Source organism: Megalops cyprinoides, chromosome 11 (assembly GCF_013368585.1).
Source record: "Megalops cyprinoides isolate fMegCyp1 chromosome 11, fMegCyp1.pri, whole genome shotgun sequence".
Classification (NCBI taxonomy): Eukaryota; Metazoa; Chordata; class Actinopteri; order Elopiformes; family Megalopidae; genus Megalops; species Megalops cyprinoides.
Window position 1 is genome coordinate 9,035,899 of NC_050593.1, and position 19,530 is coordinate 9,055,428.

Sequence of the window (19,530 nt, forward strand, 5' to 3'; positions counted from 1 at the left end):
TTCGCTCTCCGTGAAAACGCTCTGATACATTGGTATTGGGATTGGTACTTACACAGAAACGTCTTTTGTACTTTATGCCCATATTTGGTAGTATAGGCTCGTTTCCTTCATCCTTTTATTATTGCAATTAAACTGCGTGTCGGTTGTTCTAGCTCAGTGTGTTTAAAGTTGTAAAAACGGATTACGTTCCAAAATAAGCAGTTGAAGCTACCGAAAACTGTGCTGTCCTCGACAAACACCCCCAAAGTTTCAGCTGCCCGGCATATCAGGATTTGACAGAGACTCGGGTTACTGGGGCGAATCGACCATGTGCGCGTATCTGTGTCGTATTGACGTAAATGAAATGTAATGTAATATCATTCCTTTGAGACATTGTCAGGAATCTGTCAGAAATCCACCGGGAGAAAGGCTACAGCTTTAAGAAGTACAAGATAAGATAGCCCGTTTTTAGCGCTCGCCGCTCATCATTAAAAATAGCAAAGAGGGTGTGAGTGTAACAGCCTAGCCTACCCCTCACCGTTGATAGCAGAAAAGTCTACCCCGGAACGTGTATTCATTTTGGTCTGGTCTTCATCCGGGATTGCTTTGCTCTGAATTCTCCCTGTCATGTACGGCAGTTCGGTCTCCGCTCGTATCATGTTTTCTTCAAACGGACCGCACAGATAAAATAGGCTGTAATAGCAATAAGAATCTACACACCAATAACTCTGACCGCTGTGTTCGTCTTTTGAAGGTGGAATATATTTGGATTTTATAATGGCGGATTAAGTGGAGGACAACTGCTTGTTTTTTGAATATTATTAATCAAGCGCTTTTATTCGCTGGCTGTTTTTTGACCACATCAAGAAAGCAACATGTTTGTTACGAATATGTTTATCAACAACAGACGCCGGTAATATATTTTGTAAAGTTACCATAAGAGTGCTCGAATCGATTCACAATCCAGGAAGAGATCCGACGGATGTACCAAGATGACCCAACGCTAAACCAAATAGCTAACGGTTCCTTGATATCTGATTGAGCTATCCACCGAATGTACAAACATACATTTTGTTTTCCTTTTTTTCCCCCACATATTTTCGTCCGAAGAGACAACAGCTCCCCTAATCGTTTTGAATTTGTAGCCTACTAGCTATTTTGTGTGCATTTAATAGCCTACTTGGACTTGGGATCTTCAGATTGTACTGGAGAAAATACACTTAGAAATCTAAAAAATGGGAAGTCAGGGAACAGGACGGAGAAGAATTCCCAACAGAGAGAGATTGACGGCAGAAGATGATGCCTTAAATCAAATAGCTCGAGAGGTAAGTCTGAAGATCACCTCGCCGGCTTGCATTGTCATATTGCGCAAAATGTTTGTTGCTGCGATATGGCTGTTACGGGAATATTTATTGTCACCATTCAGACAAATCTAACAGTAACTGATGCTTATTTTATTTAATGTCCATTCACGTGCTTATTTTAAGGTTCTCTGCAGTAATGATATAAAGCTTGTCGTGCTCCCCCCGTAGAAAAAAAACAGCGTGGCAGCGTCCTCGCTTTTATTCACAAGAATCAGAATGTAAGATTTGCCGAGCTTGTCAAAGCTAACAAGAAAAACATGAAGCGTTATCTGAACTTGCGGACAAAGATGTATTGTGTGCACCGAAAAGCCAGAGCATTGTCTTACGCTTGACCTACATGATTGTGAATGTACATCGAATTGAACGAAGAAAGAAATCAACGGGGCGTTTGTTTCAGTAAATGTCTTGGCAGAATCCTGGGCAGACCTTCGATTTATGATTCTGCACATGTACGTACGTCACAACCGACAACATATCTACAGAAAAGACATGGCGGGACGGTGTCTTAGCATCTCCTTATTGTACATATGTGGTAGGTACCCCATTCACTTTGAAGAAAATCAATGTGGCCAAAAATGACAAAATGAGAGCCCGTAGGCTATTGACGTCAGACTGACAGGGATCTTAAAATCACCTGTTTTCATGACGCCCATGCTTATCCTTAAGTGGCTAGGTAGTTCCGTAATTTTCATATACATATAATACAGTAAACTAAGACATCTCACAACGTGTCTGAGAGTGGGTTGTTCTATAAGCTTCCATTGCTTCCGTTAACCTGCAGGCCACGCCATCGTTTGAGAAACTGTCATTGGAAGTAAATTTATCCCATGCTTCTCCTGTGTTAACGTGTCAGAATTCTTGCGATGTTATGGACAAAAGTACATTGTCGCAGTGCCTGTTCTAACGGGTGAATTGAGTCATGCTGAGGCAGGTTTATCTCTGCAGTCGACTGACTGACGTCTCTCTGTGTTGTCATTATCGTTTGTATTGCGTTTAAGACTCTTTGAGGCCACCTTCAGTCGTCGGTAACGGCTTTTATGAGAAGTAAATGTTATGCTACTGTATGCAGTTGTGCGAGTTCCCACAGCGTTCTAAACTGTAGGAACTCTGTTCCTAACTTCCTGTGACAGACTGGATGTTGGCCCAGTGTTTGCAAAAGAAGACATAAAGCCTCTGTTGCCATCCAAAGCCTTCTGTGGATCCTACTTAATTTTGATACATTCCTGTCAGCGACTTTATAGGATATTAATAAGTGCTCTTGGCCAACTTCCAATTAGGATTGTTTCACTTAACATTTTCAGGGTAACTGATTAGGCCTGGAGGTAAACAGAGGCACAGTGTGTCCTGGGTTTGCAGTAGCAGGTGTATTGAGTGTGGGGTGCAGGAATGGCTCACTCAGCAGTTGGTGTCACTAACAGCTGAGGAGTATTCAAGGGGAAGTCAGTGCTTTAAAACCACAAAGGTGCGGGTGTCAGACACAGAAGAGTTTTGTGTCCTTTCGGTGCGATGATGTTCATGTAGTGGAGAACAGCAGGATTTTCTCTCCAAAAACGCTTCATTCAAAATGTTAGCCCACAGGTTGGGAATAAATTGGACCTGTTTATAGCCCCCGTACTCTCAGCTAACTTGATTTTGGGCATGGCCTCTTCCACTTGCTGTATTTAATTATGAAAAAAGAGAAAGGAACATGCAAAACATTCTTAATGTCTTAACGGCTAACCCTACATTCTCCAAACATTGCAGCACTTTAGTGCAGGCTACAGTTGCAGCACTGGCTTTTAAAGTGGCAGGTCTGAGCTGGTTCTCTGGCTAGGTTACAGATTTTTATTTTGAAGATAAGAATGTGTGTTGTAGGCAAATTGGTAATGAATGCAGCTATATTTGATAAAATCTGTTTCTGTACGTAGCCATGTGCTATCCTCATGTTCTGCAGTTCTCTGTCTGTTCTTGCAGTCTCTGCTTCTGGCTAAACTCACTCTTCTGAATGAAACAGTCTTCATTTTGGAAACGATTTACTTAGAAAGAGCACCAAAAAAGGGAAATTGTTGCCACATGGGTAAGTTTCTATAGGAAAACTACTAAAACGGCTGAATCCCTTACCCTCCCACGGTCCTTCATAAAAGAGGAGATACTGTTCTGAGGTCAGCTGTAAATGCAGCTGTAAAGTCAACCTCTTACTTCATAAATTGACTTTCCATTGCATGGTTTGGCCTCATGCTTACTGTTGCAAGCGTGCAGCATCTTGTTCGGGTGCACAGAGCTGTGTCGGGCCTAAAAATAAATAACTTAAACAGTGAAATACCGCTAAAGCTGATGGCGATCACAGCTCTTACACCAAGCTGTCCTGTGAGAAGCTGGGGTGAGATGTGTGTTGCTGGTGAGAGAAAGTATTTTTGTTTTTAAGTTTTTAAGTTTTTCTTCAGATCATTTTAAGCTACTGTAAGCCTTCAGTTTCTCTCTGTTTCCTAGTTTCACTCAAATCATTGTGGGTAGGATGTGGATGCGTTCCTTAGGGGAGGGGACACCTGCTGACTTTTTAACTTTTTGAGATTTCAGAGTGAAAATGTGCCAAACAGGAGCGGTGCCAAAAAGGTAATTTTGAAAGTGTCTGAGATTGTACCGAAACATTTCCAAAGAGGGCCAGTAGGGAAGCAGAAATGCCTATACCCGGAGATCTCGGAGATCTTAGTGGAAGTATCCCATCATGCCTCTCTCTGTGCAGTCCAGAAACCTAGAGCACCAGCTCTTTTAAACGGCACTGCAGAAGCGCCATGCTTGGTGGATTCAGGTTGGCTTCCTGTAGCAGACAGCGCGGAGACCACAGAACAGTGGTTCGCTCTTGGCAAAGAGGAAGCTCCAGGCCACGCTCGAGCAGGCTGAGGAGGAAGAGTGTGCTTGCGAGCCCGCGGAAGTGCAGGGGTTGCGTCAGCGGAAGTCATGCTTAGGGGAGCTACCGCATCTCGATTTGCACGCTACTCCCCCCCATGCTGTCTCACTGCCAATTCATGCCGGCTCCCACAGGTTGCTGTTGCTAGGTGTCAGCCGTCTACTCCCCAGGAAAGGGGGCAGCTGTGCCTTTAACTGGGGGTCATGCCGAAACGCCTGACAGCCTGGTATGCCAGTCCTGATGAGTGGGGAGATTCTGCAAAGGGAGCTGTAAAAATAGAAGGCCCTTAAAGATCAGCTGTTATTCCACCCTGCTGAACCAGGCCCCAGTGGAGTGGGGGGGCTGGGATGGGGGGGGCTTGTCTTCACCTGGGAAAGTCCAGTGCAAAGAGAACGTCAGTGTTGATGAGGTATTGCTCTGCAGGGAATCGGGGGCTGTTTTTTAACTGTAGAGCCTTCCTTGAGCATCAACCAGAATGTGAGCAAAGTCAACAGGGCTTTGGTGACCCCCCCACAGCCCGCGGCCTGCAGGAGATGCATTTGAACAGTGGCATGGTGTGCCGAAGCTCAGGTCTGGAGCCGCCAGGCACATGAAGGTATACACACAGGAGTGAGCACAGCGCCTGTGACACCATATGAACCAGGACCGGGAGAGCACTCATCTGGAAAGCATTTCCTGTCTGGGGGAAATCCACTCCAAGAAAGTTTACCTCAAGTGCCATCTGGACAAAGAGTTTTTTCCATTTCATGTGTTAAAATAAATTATATTTATAGCTCTGAAATATTAAGCCACATAACTCCAAAAGCACAATTCTTCAGATAGGACAGTATATAACCGTTTTGATTTACCTGGGTTGATTTCAGGGGTCAGTACAAACAGGAAATGATCATTTGCTGCTCATTGGGTGGATGTTCCTGCGTTGACGATGTGTGCTGGGAATGACGGTGACCTCCGTGTTTTTGGACACTGTGGGCCTCTGAATCATCCGCACTCGTTGGTTTGGCTGGCCTTTTCCCTTCCCACACACTCCTGTCCCTCCGACAGGACATGAATTGGTTAGAGGGACGGGGCTTTGGGACGGCCTGGCTCATTGTATGTATGGTCAGACACCCTTGGCTGGCCTTCAAGTTGAACCGTGAACTTTCTTTTTTTCTTTTCAGCTACATGAACACATTTCCTCCATTTCTTTCTGTGGGTGTGGGACTGGCGTGAGCGTTTGTGTTCTCAAGGCGTGCGTCACGAAAGGCCTGTGCTTTTCCAGTCCTTTACATATTGTTTGTGATTTGTTTTTGTTTTAATGGATTCCCAGCCCACGCTTGTCTCTACTGGCTGGGTTTGTGTTATCTTGAAGCGCAAACCTGCGTTGGTCTGAGTCGCATTTGACCCAGAGAAGTAGATTGTGATCACGGTCATTGGCGGGTTTGTGGTTGTTGGTGTGTTTGCGATCTTTGGCGCCTTCGTGGTTATTATAGTGCATTTGCGGTTGTTAGTGGGTTAGCCTGTAGCCACAGTGCTCCCTTTGTGTCTGGGAGGAGAGGGATTATCTTGGGCAGGCCTGATGTCTGAGGTCAGCGCTGTCCACTACTGACCTCCTTCTCTTCTAATGCGCTGATCCATCTTTGCTAATGATAACAGCCAAAGATAGAGCAGGTTGGCATGGCCCCCTAACAACCCAGCACAAAACTGCTTCTATCACCCTGGGCTCAGCTAGGGGGTCAGCCCGCAGGACCAGCATGCACCTCTTTCAGTTGCTACACTCACACAGCCGCCAAATGAAAGCTCACCCGCATCAGGTTAGTGATAGCCACTTTTCCAGCTGTACGGTCACAATATAATCAGGTGACATGGGACATTTCGGGGGGTGGACTGTGGATTGGCCTGTGAACACTGGCAGGTTTGAATTGCAAAGCAAAGAGCAACAGAGATCCAGATGGGTTGGAGGACTGTGTAGCTGGGAGAAAGTCACGCAAGAAGAGCGTTGCCCAGCGGTCCCAGAGTGGGGAAGACACTGGTGATCTCAAAGGAAGGCCAGTAATTTTTTCAACACAACATAAATCGCCTGTTTGTGGTGGAATATCCCTCACAGAAAATGAAGTGAAACGTTTCCTAACACTTGTTAGGAACACTTGTTTGATTAAACCCAAAGCTCTTTGTTGTGCATGTTACTTTAAGGAATCTGGTTTTGTTAACGCAAATGTAATTTAGGCTTTGGTACAGCATGTGCTGAAATATGCTAGTGGACACCGGAACATTAGTGTCGCTCTAAGAAGGGGACAGTGAGAAGGACATCATTTCACACAGAACTTGGACCCTACCTTCTACTAGGCAAATGCTTTTCTATTAATAATACGTTTGAAAATTTGAGTGGTGGACTGGACTGGTCTTCCCTAACGCTCACTGCACCCAGCTGGGCTGGGACTCCAGACCCGCCGTCCAACGGCGGTTTTTCCATGCGTGGCCGCTTCCCTCCCGCGGCTCTGTGGAGGCTTCCGGCTGCGAGGGGACTCCCCCTCGTCCCGGAGCCAGCAAGACGTCAGGAAAGCAGCGCCAGGAGTAAACAGGAGGAGGCTGTGCCGTCTGAGCGGCCGGGCCAGGCACCGCTCCCCACGCGCCTCTCATCTTCATTAGCGGGAGCTTGTGACTTTAGTGAGGGGGCTGTTAGCGCTCCTCTCCTGCCTTCTGCGGGCCCCGGAGCCTCGCCCCGTCCCGCGCACGCCCCTCCTGCTGCCGGCTTCACTGGCGGCTCATAAAGTTTTCGCTGGTCGCGGTCCGCTTTGAAGGCGTCGGTGAAAGATGATGCCATTTTTTACCGCCTCCCGTCTGGTCGCTGCAGGAGAGCCGACTCTGTCACGAGGGGGAAAGGGGAACGAAAAGGGGGTCTGAAAAGTAAACGAGGAGGGCTGAGTTTATGCGTCTGTGCAGATGTTAGCTCTCAGAGCCCTGACACAGGGCAGCAGACGATCTAATTCGCTCTCGGTTTAAAGGATTAGCAGGGGTGTGGTGTGAGCAGGGAATTATAGTGTTTTGGATAAACGAGGCTGTCACCTAAGACCAGGAGTGAAGGTGTCAGGTTACAGAGCGTGCTGGTGTCATCTTAACTGCGTAGCGTGTGCCATCATGAGGCCCATTGCAGTGGCACTGCTGGCAGAAGCATGTTATTTACAGAAAGGTATAGGCAAGTGGGTGTGAGTTATTTTTGCATTACTGTTGAGAGGGGAAGGACCTTACTGTTAGGGCAATATTGTGTCAGCCTCATAATGACCTCTGATTACTGTCACAGGAGTGCTTAGTCATAACCATGACAGAGGGGACCGCTGCTTGGTCATAACCGTGAGAGAGGAGACGACCGATTAGTTGTGACCGTGACAGAGGGGACCACTGATCAGTGATGACCGTGATGGAGGGGACAGCTTATCAGTCATCATGGTGACGGGGGGACCTCTAATCAGTCATGACCGTGACCGAGTGGATCTCTTCATTCAAGACTGTGATGGAGGGGACTGCAGCCTATCTACAAACATAGCTGTATAGATGGCCATGATTCCGCAGTAAGCAGCCTGTTTATTTTTAGGTCTGTGACTGTGTTATACAGCTAGGAGTAGTTGCTTCCTGCCCATGGTATTTTACAGTATAAACAGGCTAACATCCTGTTGGGCTGGGTGAGTTTCACGCAGAAACCCCTTCAGCTTGCCTCAGGTAAAGCTGACCTACAGCTAAGGCAGGCCAGCTGAATCACAAGGGTAATGAGCCCTCACTCATTATCAGTAGGGCCATTTCATGTGTTGACTAAATAAACTATCGTGTTCATCATGTTAGTGTTACTCTTCATGGTAAGGAATAGGTTTTACTCTCCTTCAGATGGGTGACTGGCATTTGTTTGTGAGACAGTAGCCTGAAGTTAAAGTGTGCCACGCTGTGGCCTCCATTCTCCTTGCGTTCCACATGCTGAGCGCAGAGTTCATTAGTGAATCTCTCTTTCCCTTTGGGCTTTATGTGGGCAGGATTGGCTTTTTTTAATCCTTTTCCTCTCTGGATTGTTTTGAAATGGGGATATGTCCGGTGGGCGGGGACCAGGTCCTCAGGGGCTGCTTGCCTGTGGACTAATAAGGAAGTAACAGATTTTTTTTTGCCCAGCTTGGTGAGAGGGGGAGGAGCTTCTGAGGGGAAAAGGGGAGGGTCTTGGTAGAGGGGTGACAGCAGTGAGTGATGGGGAGGGGAGGGGTGGGGACCAGGCTAGCTAACAGCTGTTCCTTTCTGTGAGCAGTTTTCCTCTGTGGACGCTAACAGAAATAAAGTCACAACTGGTCCTCTCAACCTCTCTGTGAAAGTGGGGCAGAGGCGATGGAAGACCCCCCTGTCTCGCTGGAGTCATCATCAGCCTCACAAGCTTTAAATAAAGCTGTTTGTTTACCACATAAATACATGGTGTGTTGGCTTGGGGTGTTGGACCTTACCTGCTAGCATGTTGTAGCCTGTGTGGGACTGAGAAAATTAAACTAAAAGTGAAACAAATTCATGAACAATACTGCAATTTAGGTAATGCTGATGTGCGTGTGTGTGTGTGTGTGTGTGTGTTTGTGCATGAGTGCGTGTGTGTGTCAGTGGCGGCGAGTGAGCTGGAAACAGGGGAAGCCCAAACACTACCTTTAAATCTGTCATTGCTTTCAACCTGTTCCCCTTTATCCTCCTTGATTAACTATAAATCAAATAATTCAATTAGAATAAATGATTATGATCACGAAACAGCGCAGATTGTCTATAGATTGTGTGCTTGAGAAAGCTATGGCGCAAGATTGTTTAATTAACAAGGATTTTAAATTACGTTAAATGCACATGACACATCACAGCTTTTGATAGGTCTGTGTTCTAAATGTTATTGTTCATTGCACTCAACCTAGCCTAAAAGTTTATTCTCAGTAATTTAAATTGATATAAATATATATAAATTTGAATTTTGTAACACAAGAAAGCTATAATGTGAAACATTTAAGAGAAAGCTTTGGGATTAGTTGCCACTTAATTATTCAAAATGCCATCCTTGTTAATTAAACAATCTCATGCTGTAGCTTTTGCAATAGCACACAAACTACAGACAATCTGCAGTGTTTTGCGAGCATAATCATTTATTCTAATTACGCGATTGGTGTCAATTTTTCTGTGAATTTTTTTGTTTTATTGTCAATCAAGGAGGATAAAGGGGAACAGGTTGAAAGTAATCATAGATTTAAAGGTAGTGTTCGGGCTTCCCCTGTTGTCAGCTCACCCGCCGCCACTGGTGTGTGTGTGTGTGTGTGTGTGTGTGTGTGTGTGTGTGTGTGTGTGTGTGTGTGTGTGTATGTAAAGTGGAGTGGAAAGCCAGCGCCCTGATGGCATCTCACTGCCACCGGAGCTGTGGCTCTCTATTATTTGCATGGTGATATTTGACATGACAGGGAGTGACTCCAGTGTCTCTGAACAGGGCTCTCCCACGGAGCTGTCAGTTGGAGACCGTTATTATGGCTGGCGTGCAGTCCTCTGGTCTACTGTTTGCCCAGGCGCAGACTGCGTGGGCCTGAGCTATCACCAGCGCTGAAGGGAACATCACTAAAGGCTGAAAGTTTGCTTTTCAGCACCCCCCCCCCCCCCAAATCAACACATGGCGGAAGGAAGTGAACGGACTTTCATGTTGCTTGCGTCACATGGTCACATTTTACAATTTCATTTGCATAATACCCACAAGTCAGTATAAACAAATGCTATTCAGTTTGTCTCTGCCATCAGCAGGACTTAGACCCTGACACACTGCTTGTGTGTGCCGGAGTGCTCGGAGACACAGTAAGCCACAGATTAAGTTGCCAGTTGGATTGAGGTGACAGGGTGATGGGAGAGGGATCGGGTGAGAGAGCAGATTAGCCGGGAGCGGGAGGTATTGGGCAAGAGCTCCGTAATCTCACTGTGTCAGTTGGGATCTACACTAACCACCACCTCAGTGTTCGGCCCGTTTGATTGGCAGATACCCTTACAGGGGTGTAAGCACAGCCTCATTGGGTATCTCCCTACTCTAAGGTCCCGAGCCCAGCACTCTAACCAGCCACGCATTCATTCCTGCAATCACTAACTCACTCACTAACTCATTTGTTCATATACACTCCTGTACATGTGTTTGCACCCATAGAGACGTGTGCAATCATTTGCTCACATACATCCCTGTGCAGTCGTTCACTCATACACACCTGTACATACACTCACTTACACACCCTTTGCCAGGGGACCTCCCATGAGCCTGTGTTTGTGCCCTGATGCTGTCAGACTGGAGCTGCCTTTGCCTGCATGTCCCTGCCAGCACACAGCATGGGCAGGGAGTGTGTTTGCTATGTCTGTTAAATCCAGCGGGTTCTGTCCTCAGCAGGGGGACGCTCATCTCATAGCCATTTGTACTGCCCAGCCCTGCCCTAACGCAAGCCTGTCCAACAGCCCAAACACACACACGCACACACGCACGCATACACGCACGCACACACGCTCACACATATACACACAAAAGCACAAACACAGGCACATGTGAACAGAGGCTGACACAGACATGCATGTGCATAGTTAGACAGACAGGCACACACATGCTCACACATACACAGACACAGGAGAACAAGGGCTCATGCAGACATGCATGAGAATATTTGGGCAGGCATACAGTCTCCCCCTGATTTGTGATGTGTGTAGGAGCCTGTGCCTTTGATCAGTGAGCAGAGCAATGGGGGTGCGTTAGGGCTCTGAGCTCCTCCATAGAAGGACATGGAGGCTCTGCACTTCCCTCCATCCTCTGACGTCACCGGGCTTGCCAGAGTGTTTTGAGATGCCTATCGCAAAACGCTTTCCTGTTTGTTCACCGCGTCGGGGTTTCGTCCCTACCCAGAGTGCACCTGTGATTGCTGGAGCGGCCACAGGCAGCTCCTGCAGAGGGCTCCTGTGGGAGAGTAGAAGTGGAGTAAGCGCCATAACACATTTGGTTCAGAAGAGAGATCAGGAAGACTGATGCGGAGTGGTCCTCCGTTACTTCTGTGTTCAAGCAGAATACCTAACGGAAAATAAACCAAAATGGAACATTCTAAGTAATTAAACTAAAGCTTCCAGAGTCAATCAAATTAGAAATGGAGCAGCAAGTCCAAAAATCAGGCTGTTGAAGGACATGGGTCCACACACAGTCTATATAACCATCGTCCCTGTGGGCACTATGACCTGAGAGTAGGTATACATAGTACACTGGTCTCTCTGAGTAAAATCATATATTTTTCTGTCACTCAAAAATTGTTTCTTAACAAGTGTCACTGCACAGAACCCAGCAATTGTACTAGCACATGCAAAGTAAGTTCACAATGGTTTCAGCTTAAGGCATGTCACCTCTTTTTGGCATTGCTGACACAAAAGAAGAAATTTGTGATCTACAGTGTCTAGAGGAAGCACAGTGACCACAGCCACAGTAACTGTTTATCTTTAAACCACACTGAAGACAAACTACTTTTTGTGCTTCCCATGGGTACTGCTGAGCTCCACACTCATCCGTCTCTCTGTTAGGAGGATTGCATTGTGCGTGCATGTGTTTTCAGTCACTGGGATTAGGTGTTTGCATAGAGCTCCTCCCCCTTGGTGGAGTTGATTTTCAGTACAGTGGAGCCTGCAGATCATCTTATGAAAAAAATATGCAAAATAAATTTTGCTTATAATTTGATATTCGTTTGCCTGAAAAGTTGAAAAATTGAAATAAGTAAATTCTTATGAGAACTGTTTCCATCTCTGCTGCTTGGACTAGGGGGAGAGAAGGCAGAATTCCATGTGTTGCGGGTTGCTGGGTTTGCTCTGGGACCCTCCTGCCCTCAGGGTAGTTGATGCAGACACAGCCAGGGCTCTCTGAAAGCTTGTGGCTGGTGTGGTAGAAGGACACGGTGGCTGCAGGGGTGTCTGTGGAACTGAGCCAAACTGGCCACAGCGTTTTCCCCAGGTTTGTGTTGAGATCTACCTCAAGCTGGCTTACTGCGTCTTTTCCTCTGAAGATGTGTGTATATGTGCACACGCACGTACACACACACACACACAGTTTCTGTAACTGCATGTTTTATTGCATTGTCATTATGTTTTACTGTGCTGGAAAATCGGCGCATTGACGCTGTTGGTTTATGGTAGTTTTCGTGCTTAATTGCTGGGGGTTTCTTTGAAGGCTCAGCGTTTCCAGGTCTTGAGTCTTCGGCAGCGATCTCAATTAGCTTCTGTGCAAATCCGTTTGGCCACACTTCCGCAAGGAGCAGTCTCTCTAAAGTCATTTTACATCCAATGTTTACAGTGAGAGGTTTAATTTTCACAGAGGATCAAAGCAATCGCATGTGAATTTTGGCACGCAGTCCCCTCACTTACAAAGCCTTTCTGGGCGTCGGTAGAGGATCCGGGCGGCCGCGCGACCAGCCTCAGCTCTGTGCCGATTTGGAGCTTTCCGTTTGCCGATTTGGTGAGCTTGTGGCATTTACTCAACTTGGGTGTGATGTGACGAGTTTGATCCTCACCAGCACCATGGATCAGATTTTCTTGGTCTGACTTGGCATATGCCAGTTATATTTCTTTTGTTTTTTTTATATAAGTCGTTATAATTAATCTGCTTATGTATGTGTAGCTGGTTTTAGGTGTATGGAGCTGGTTCTGACTGCATGTAGCTGGTTCCATCTGCAGTTGGAGTCTGTTGTTCATTGTCCTAGGAGGGCTTCCCTGTTCCTCAGCGCAGCTTCTGAAGGTCTACATGGAGACACTGCATGTCCCCAGCTGTCCCCAAACAGTGTATCCTTTGCTTTCCCCCGCTGTTCTGAGCCAGGGGGCATGGAGGGTTTTTCCCAGCACAATCCTCATGGTGCACTGGAGGGGTGGAGCAGCAGTCTGCCAATCAAGCAGCAGTAACATCTCCTGACTGTAGGAGTCCACAAACACACACACACGCACACACACACACTCCCCCTCAAGTGCATACACACACACACACACACACACACACACTCCCCCTCAAGTGCATACACACACACACACACACATCCTCCTGCATTGCTGTGGTTCAAGATAAAGATTAATGAGCTAGCAAAACACTGCTCTTCATATATCAGGCCCTTTTAAGTGAAGCATGAGAAGGAGCACAAGCTCTCGGCACCCCTGTTTGTCACCACAAACTCATAAATTACAAAAAGCAATCTGAGCCCAAATCACAGGTACAGTCTGCAGAATGCTGAATATGGTTCTAATTCAGTTGTATTAAAAAGATTCTAATGTTTATGCAACTGAGCTGGGCCAATCACCTGCCAGTTTGCAGAAAGGGAAGGTGCCAGCACAGCAGTCTGTTTTTAGTGCCCATCCCAGCCCGTTAAACTGTTTTTCTGGCCTCGTTCAGCCCAGAACTTCACTGCGCTGTGCCCATTTCCAGTAGATGCCTACCCACAAGCAGGGCGACAGCATTGCCCAATCAGCTTTGTTCTTGCCTTTAAAACAAAAGGTCTGGTTCCATGGGGGATGCCAGCAAGGTCTCGGCGCTGTTGGGAAAAAATTGGGAACATCTGGAGCGCGCTGTTTTTAGCTCGATGACGCCCTTTGGGCTGCAGTCCCTCTGCCAAAGGCCGCGGGCTCCCAGCCCAGCCATCGGCAGTGACCAAACCGGTGGCTTATTTTCTCTGGGCAGTGTTTAAAGCCACCGAAAGGGACACTTAGGATCAAAAGCGCTCAGCGTTTGTGTTTGCCGTGGAGAGGGAGGCGGCAGGAAAAGATGAAACTGAGATGGGTTTCGTTCCGCATGTGTAAGCGATTATGTGCAAGCAGTGGGCTGGGGTTCACAGCACGGGCTAGGGCCCGAATCCACCCCGTTACATGCTCACACTCACTCAGCGGCACAGACAACAAGAGGCGCAGTGTCAGTAAGTTACACAGCAGTACAACAAACAGTGGCAAACCGAAAAGCACAGACTAGAAGCTCTACGGTGCTCAAAACAGCAGGAGCTTAGCTAAAGTGACAGTGTCAGAGGCGTAATTCCGCCACAGTGAGAGGCGTCACTTCCTCGGCGTCTTGTCAGGGGAACGCATCCGTGCTTCGTCCTCGTTCACGGGGGTGAGAGAGTGCAGCGCTCCTCGCATGAGTCGAAGCAGCAACCACATCATACACCCGGGTGGGGGTGCGTGCTTAAACCCCGCCCCCTCGCACGTCTGCCGTCAGCCTACGTGCAGGAGGAGTTCAGCTTACAGCCCCAGAGGTTGCAGGTTTGATTCTGTCACAACCAGGAGCAAATGCATGGTGCAGGGTAAAAATTTGGCTGGTGAGAGTCATGTTGCAGTCTGTGGAGTCTGAGGTGTGGATTCTGGTCTGACTGCTCAACACCTCCGATGTGAAAAACATTGCTTCCTTCCTATTTCCTGTGCTGCAGCAGTGCTGGGCCAATCAGAGTGCAGAGTTCCGGCTGGGGGGGCCCTGCATCCGTCAGACTGGCAGGGCGTGGCCCTCGCCTCACTGCAACTGGTGGCGCCGCCTTACTGTGGCTCAGCTGCTATTTCTGGGTGACTTCTCATCATACCCGAATAATCAGCTGCATGCTTTACAAAGACAACATTATTGTTGTTCGCTACAATAATACTTGTGCAGCAAAGATCAGCGCACATACCACAGTAACCCTTACAGATTCACTGTGTGAGTCGTTATTTTAATCAATTCATGTCTTCAGAACCGCCAATTCTGCACCAGTTTTAGTACATGAAATCACAGGAAAACTGAATGTTAGTTTTTTATTTTAATAGTGAAGTCGTTTTTGCATATTGCAGTCATGAAATGAACACAGTAATTGTTAATCTGCTGGTGCTGTTTTACCTTACATTACGTTACATTGCATTCATTCAGCAGATGTTCTTATCCAGACCAGTGAGTGTGAGCATAACACTGCTCAAGCCCTGTTTTAAAAATGTGCCTGTTTTATTTTCTGTTTTCATCCTTTCAACGCATTTCTCAGCTTTGTTTTCCTCCTTTGTTGTTTACCACTTTATAATGTAATTAAATAAAAATAAATTAAACACTGCAGCTGTTCAGAGCTCTTACACAGCTCCTACTCAGACACAATGTCAGTCATGAAAGCAAAATGAGATGTGTGAGTTTGGCCAAATGTTAGTTAATGGACACACATCCTACTGAGTGGTGGTACAGCTGTCCTGTGTGCAGAGAGTGCCCTGCATTTGGATATGCATGTTGGTGTGAAACCACGCTGACGCCGTCACACCCAAAGTCAAGCTATGCAGATCAGTCCGGGCAGTGAGAATGGGGTGTCCACTGTGCTGGTACCTGTGACTCTGATCACAGCAGCATCTACTGATGTCTGCTGTTAAAGATGCTAAAGATGTTTGGTCAGTTTCTCAATACTAATGAAACCTGAGACATACTGCCCCCGGAAAAGTAAACCAAATGGCCCAGTCAGCACTTTTACACAGAGCTGTGTCCAGTGAAGTTCTGGCTCTTGCGTAACCCCTACCCCCCACACCCCGTGTGTCTGTGCAGCAGGCCCTGACTCTCAGCTGGGGTCACTGTATAGCTGCCAGGCCCCTGTGTGATCCTCACTCTGGCACATGTGCTAGCGTTTAGTCTCTAATGGGTCCTGCTGTCCCACAGGCCGCTTAGCTGGCATTCCCCATCGGCCCGATTATTCAGGATTATTGCATCTTCTGCCCCCCCCGGGAGCTGAGCCTTGTTTACCAGTCCGGCAGGCTCTATCAGTGCGTCTGCAGAGCAGCCTTGTTCCAGGCCCTCTTAAACGAGCGCAGAAACAAAGGGGAGCCTTTGATGTGTGTCTGTTCTGCCGTGACACATCAGGGCCTGTCCTGGTGTACGCTCACAGGCTGTGTGGAGGAGGACGGGGGTCTTTGAGTCACAGAGCGAGTGAATCTGTGAGTGAGTAAGTGAATCACCGAGTGAGTGAGTCAGTCACTGAATCACTGAGTGGGTGAGAGAGAAGATTGAGCATTACTGCCAGTGCCAGTGAAATCCATTGAAAGGGGCTGTCAGCTTGCAGGGCAGAGTGGCCTGCATTTCGACCCTATGTGTTTTTGTGCATAGAATTTGACTTCCATCCTTTCATTGTTCTGGTGGCCGGTGGTTTCTGTCAGGCACGGTGAAATGTTCTGGCGTGCAGAGCGTGGGACATAATTCTCAGTGGAGCAGGCTGACATTCTACACGGGGCCCTGTGCCTTGAGATAAGACCTCCGGCCCTCTCACAGCTATCAACAGGTCTGCGTCTCTGATCGCTAGAGCCCGGACGCCCCGCCCCTGCCAAAGCTCTGCCCAGGACTGGGTACGATTCATTTCACACAGTCGTGTTTTTCCCATGACACCACCTCTGCTCCCTTGTAGCCCCCCAACCAATCAGAGCATGGCAGTGCAGCCTCTAATCTATCTTGCAATCGGCAGACTTCACGTCTGTAGGAAGCTGTTGGTAAAGCTCAAATGCCTGAGGGCCCAGATGTGGTCAGGGGGGAGGGTGGCATTGACTAACCAGCAGCGCCCCCTGTGGCCAGGGAGGACCCTATTGCATTTAAGGGAACCAGGGGATTTTTCAGAGAAAATAGTGTACACGCAGCATCATATTTTAGTTTGTGGTTTGTCCTACTAAGTAATCTCTTGAGGAAAAATAAAGCACAGAGACAGCATTCATGCAGTAAAAATGAATCCTCAGCTCTGACCTCTTCTCTGTAATGAAAGGGTACGCAGTGTGTCGGCCGCGTTTTGCAAGTGACGTTTGCATGAAAATGGCCGTGGGCGAGGGGACGTCAGCACCCAGGCCCTTTTTTCAAATTAAAACGTAAACTAGTGCAGCGGGTCTCCCGAGGAAAGTTTTAGCACGAAGCGGAATTAGAACTTTTTTTGCGGACGCTGATAGGATTGGGTGCATGTAGGTCATTAAAAATAGCAGAGCCGCGACTGAGGTAGAGGAAGGAGAGGCCGGTGTCTCTCCTCCTCCTCTCTCTCCCTCTCTCTCGCTCTGGCCCACTTCGACTCTCCTCCGACTTCGAGAAGGAGCCGCACGGCCGCTTGCGGACGGCACGATGTGCGGGAACGCTGATGACCCCCGCTTCCACAGCCTCACCATGACCGATATCCTAACATACTTCGACAACTGCAAGAAGGTAAGAGGAAGTGGAGGAGGAGGAGAAAGGGGTGGGCGCGGCCCCCAGGTTCGGGCCCAGGAAACAGGAAGGGGCGTGCAAAGAGCTCTTGCGGCTTTCTGAACTTCGGCATCGGGTGATATTAGTCAGCTCTGTCGCTTTCTCAAATGGACGAGACTCTTCCCAGCGCGTTCGGGCTGTCAAAGAGGGTCAAAGATCAAGAGCCAGATGAGGCCTTTTGTCCAGACCGCTGTGCAGTGTTACCTAATGGACAGACAGATGTCATCCAAAGCGTTGTGTGTAATAAGGAGTGCCTCATGGTGTTAATCAGAATTTCTGCCTGTTTTTGTCCCTGCATGATGTGATGTATGAGCACACCATATTCAATGTAGAGAATGTGTGACATTAGTGATCATACCGCTGCTTCATTAAGAAGATTCTAGAACACGTGTGTTCCATTTGAAAAGAAGGTCAGAAAGGAGCCGGTTCTGCTGCTACAGCATGTTTTTTAGATTATTCACTGCTGTCTACCTCAGTGCTTCAGGTGGCAGCACTAAAAGATTCTATATGTGGTATAAGCATGGCTGGAGAGGGAATATAGAGTCTCAACACACACCCACTGCAGATTGCTTGGTGTTTGGCGTCATACTTCTGTTTTAGTTAGTTAGTCCGTCTATAAGCGTGGCACTCGTGTGGTTAATGTGGCCGGTCTGACCTGGTGGTGATACCCGCGTATGTCGCTGAGATGATGGTACCGCTGGGTTTGCTAAAGCTGACCTCCTCAGCATGCCCTTTCCCAAGCGTTTCGAAGCGAGGCGTTTCACACAGACCCTGTTCCTCTTTTCCTCGGCCTTCTCTCCTCCCTTGGCCTTTAGCACTCCCTCTACAATGCGTATGGTTTCGTAACTGGAAGACCAGAGTGCTCAGTAGGGCTCTCTATCGTGATTCATTTCATATTCTGGTAATCTGCGACTCCCAATTATCTGAACCCTGCTTTTTAATGCACAAAACCCGGTGTGAAACTCAGCCTCTAAATGACTCCACTAATGCAATGTAATAACGTATTTGTATTGATAATAATGACTACAAAATATAATTCCACTCACACGGTAGAAGAAAATCAGCACTGTCAGTATCACTATGTTGTTTAAGTTGTGGTTTAGCTGCGGTGTAGGTACAGGCAGGGTCACTCAGTGCTGCAAGATGGAAATGCAGGGGGGTTATGCAAAGCTGTGTGGGAACCGCTGCCCTCTAGTGGCTGCCTTGTTAGCTGCGGTGTCCCATTTCACCTTGGGCAATGTGAAGCCTGCCTTTACAGGAGCTGTCCTCAACAGCTCTCCTGGGGTAGAGCGAGAACACCACGCCCCCTGGCCTAGTGGAGACATTTCTGTCTGTCTGTCTTCTACAGTACCTGGGAAAAACAAACGCTTAATCATACAGACACACAACCTTACATTCTGAAGTAAGCAGTTGGCTGAGCTGTAATGCACCTAGTAATTTGATGTGATTTGTTGTTGTTTTACACTTTGTAATTGTAATGTTCACCTAGTCTGTCTTTAAAAACTGTAGGCAGTTGCATACCTGCCAGGAAACACTGCAATACAGCACTGGTAAATTTAGGTCTGTTTTACCTACGGGTGTCTCCCATAATGCTGTTGGCCAGGAGCTATTGCCTAGACTGGTGTAGCAGCCACCACCGACAGAAACAGGAAGTGCTGTGGAAAATTGTGGTTTAATGCTAAAGGCACATGGGACACATAGAACTCCAGGGCTCAAAGCCATTTGCTCTGAAAACCCTGAGTAGTAATAAAGCTGCATTGTGATTGGTGTTTAAAGTTGGTTTGTAAGGATTGGTTCGTACTGCAGTTAATTATCACATTAATGGTGCAGTGTGCGCCAGATAGTACTTGTGTCTAAGAAATTTGTCTGTTAACTGTCGTATTTGACATTAGTATAGCCACATGTAGCAGAGCAGATCAACTCTAAGGAGAAAAAAATCTGTAACTGGCTATCTGATGTCATGCTCATGGTCACTCAGTGTTTCAGTGATTCCCTGTTAAAGAGTTAGTCTCAGAGATGATTACATTATAGTACGTTACGTGTACTTAGGAGATCCTCTTAGCCAGAGCAACTGACATAGATTACATTTTTGGATGTTATCCATT

The 19,530-nt window shown here is 47.4% G+C and overlaps 1 protein-coding gene across 2 annotated transcripts in view; it reads left to right on the top strand.

The window, feature by feature from the left end:
* Positions 1–382: 382 nt before the first annotated feature.
* The window catches only part of lrrfip1a (leucine rich repeat (in FLII) interacting protein 1a), a 65,264-nt gene continuing 46,116 nt past the window's right edge, over positions 383–19,530 (top strand). For both annotated transcript variants that reach the window (XM_036541060.1, XM_036541061.1), the window contains exon 1: positions 383–1,304. In XM_036541060.1, the coding sequence (XP_036396953.1) occupies positions 1,215–1,304 (90 nt within the window). In that variant the 5' untranslated portion in view covers positions 383–1,214. The remainder of the gene's footprint in view (positions 1,305–19,530) is intronic.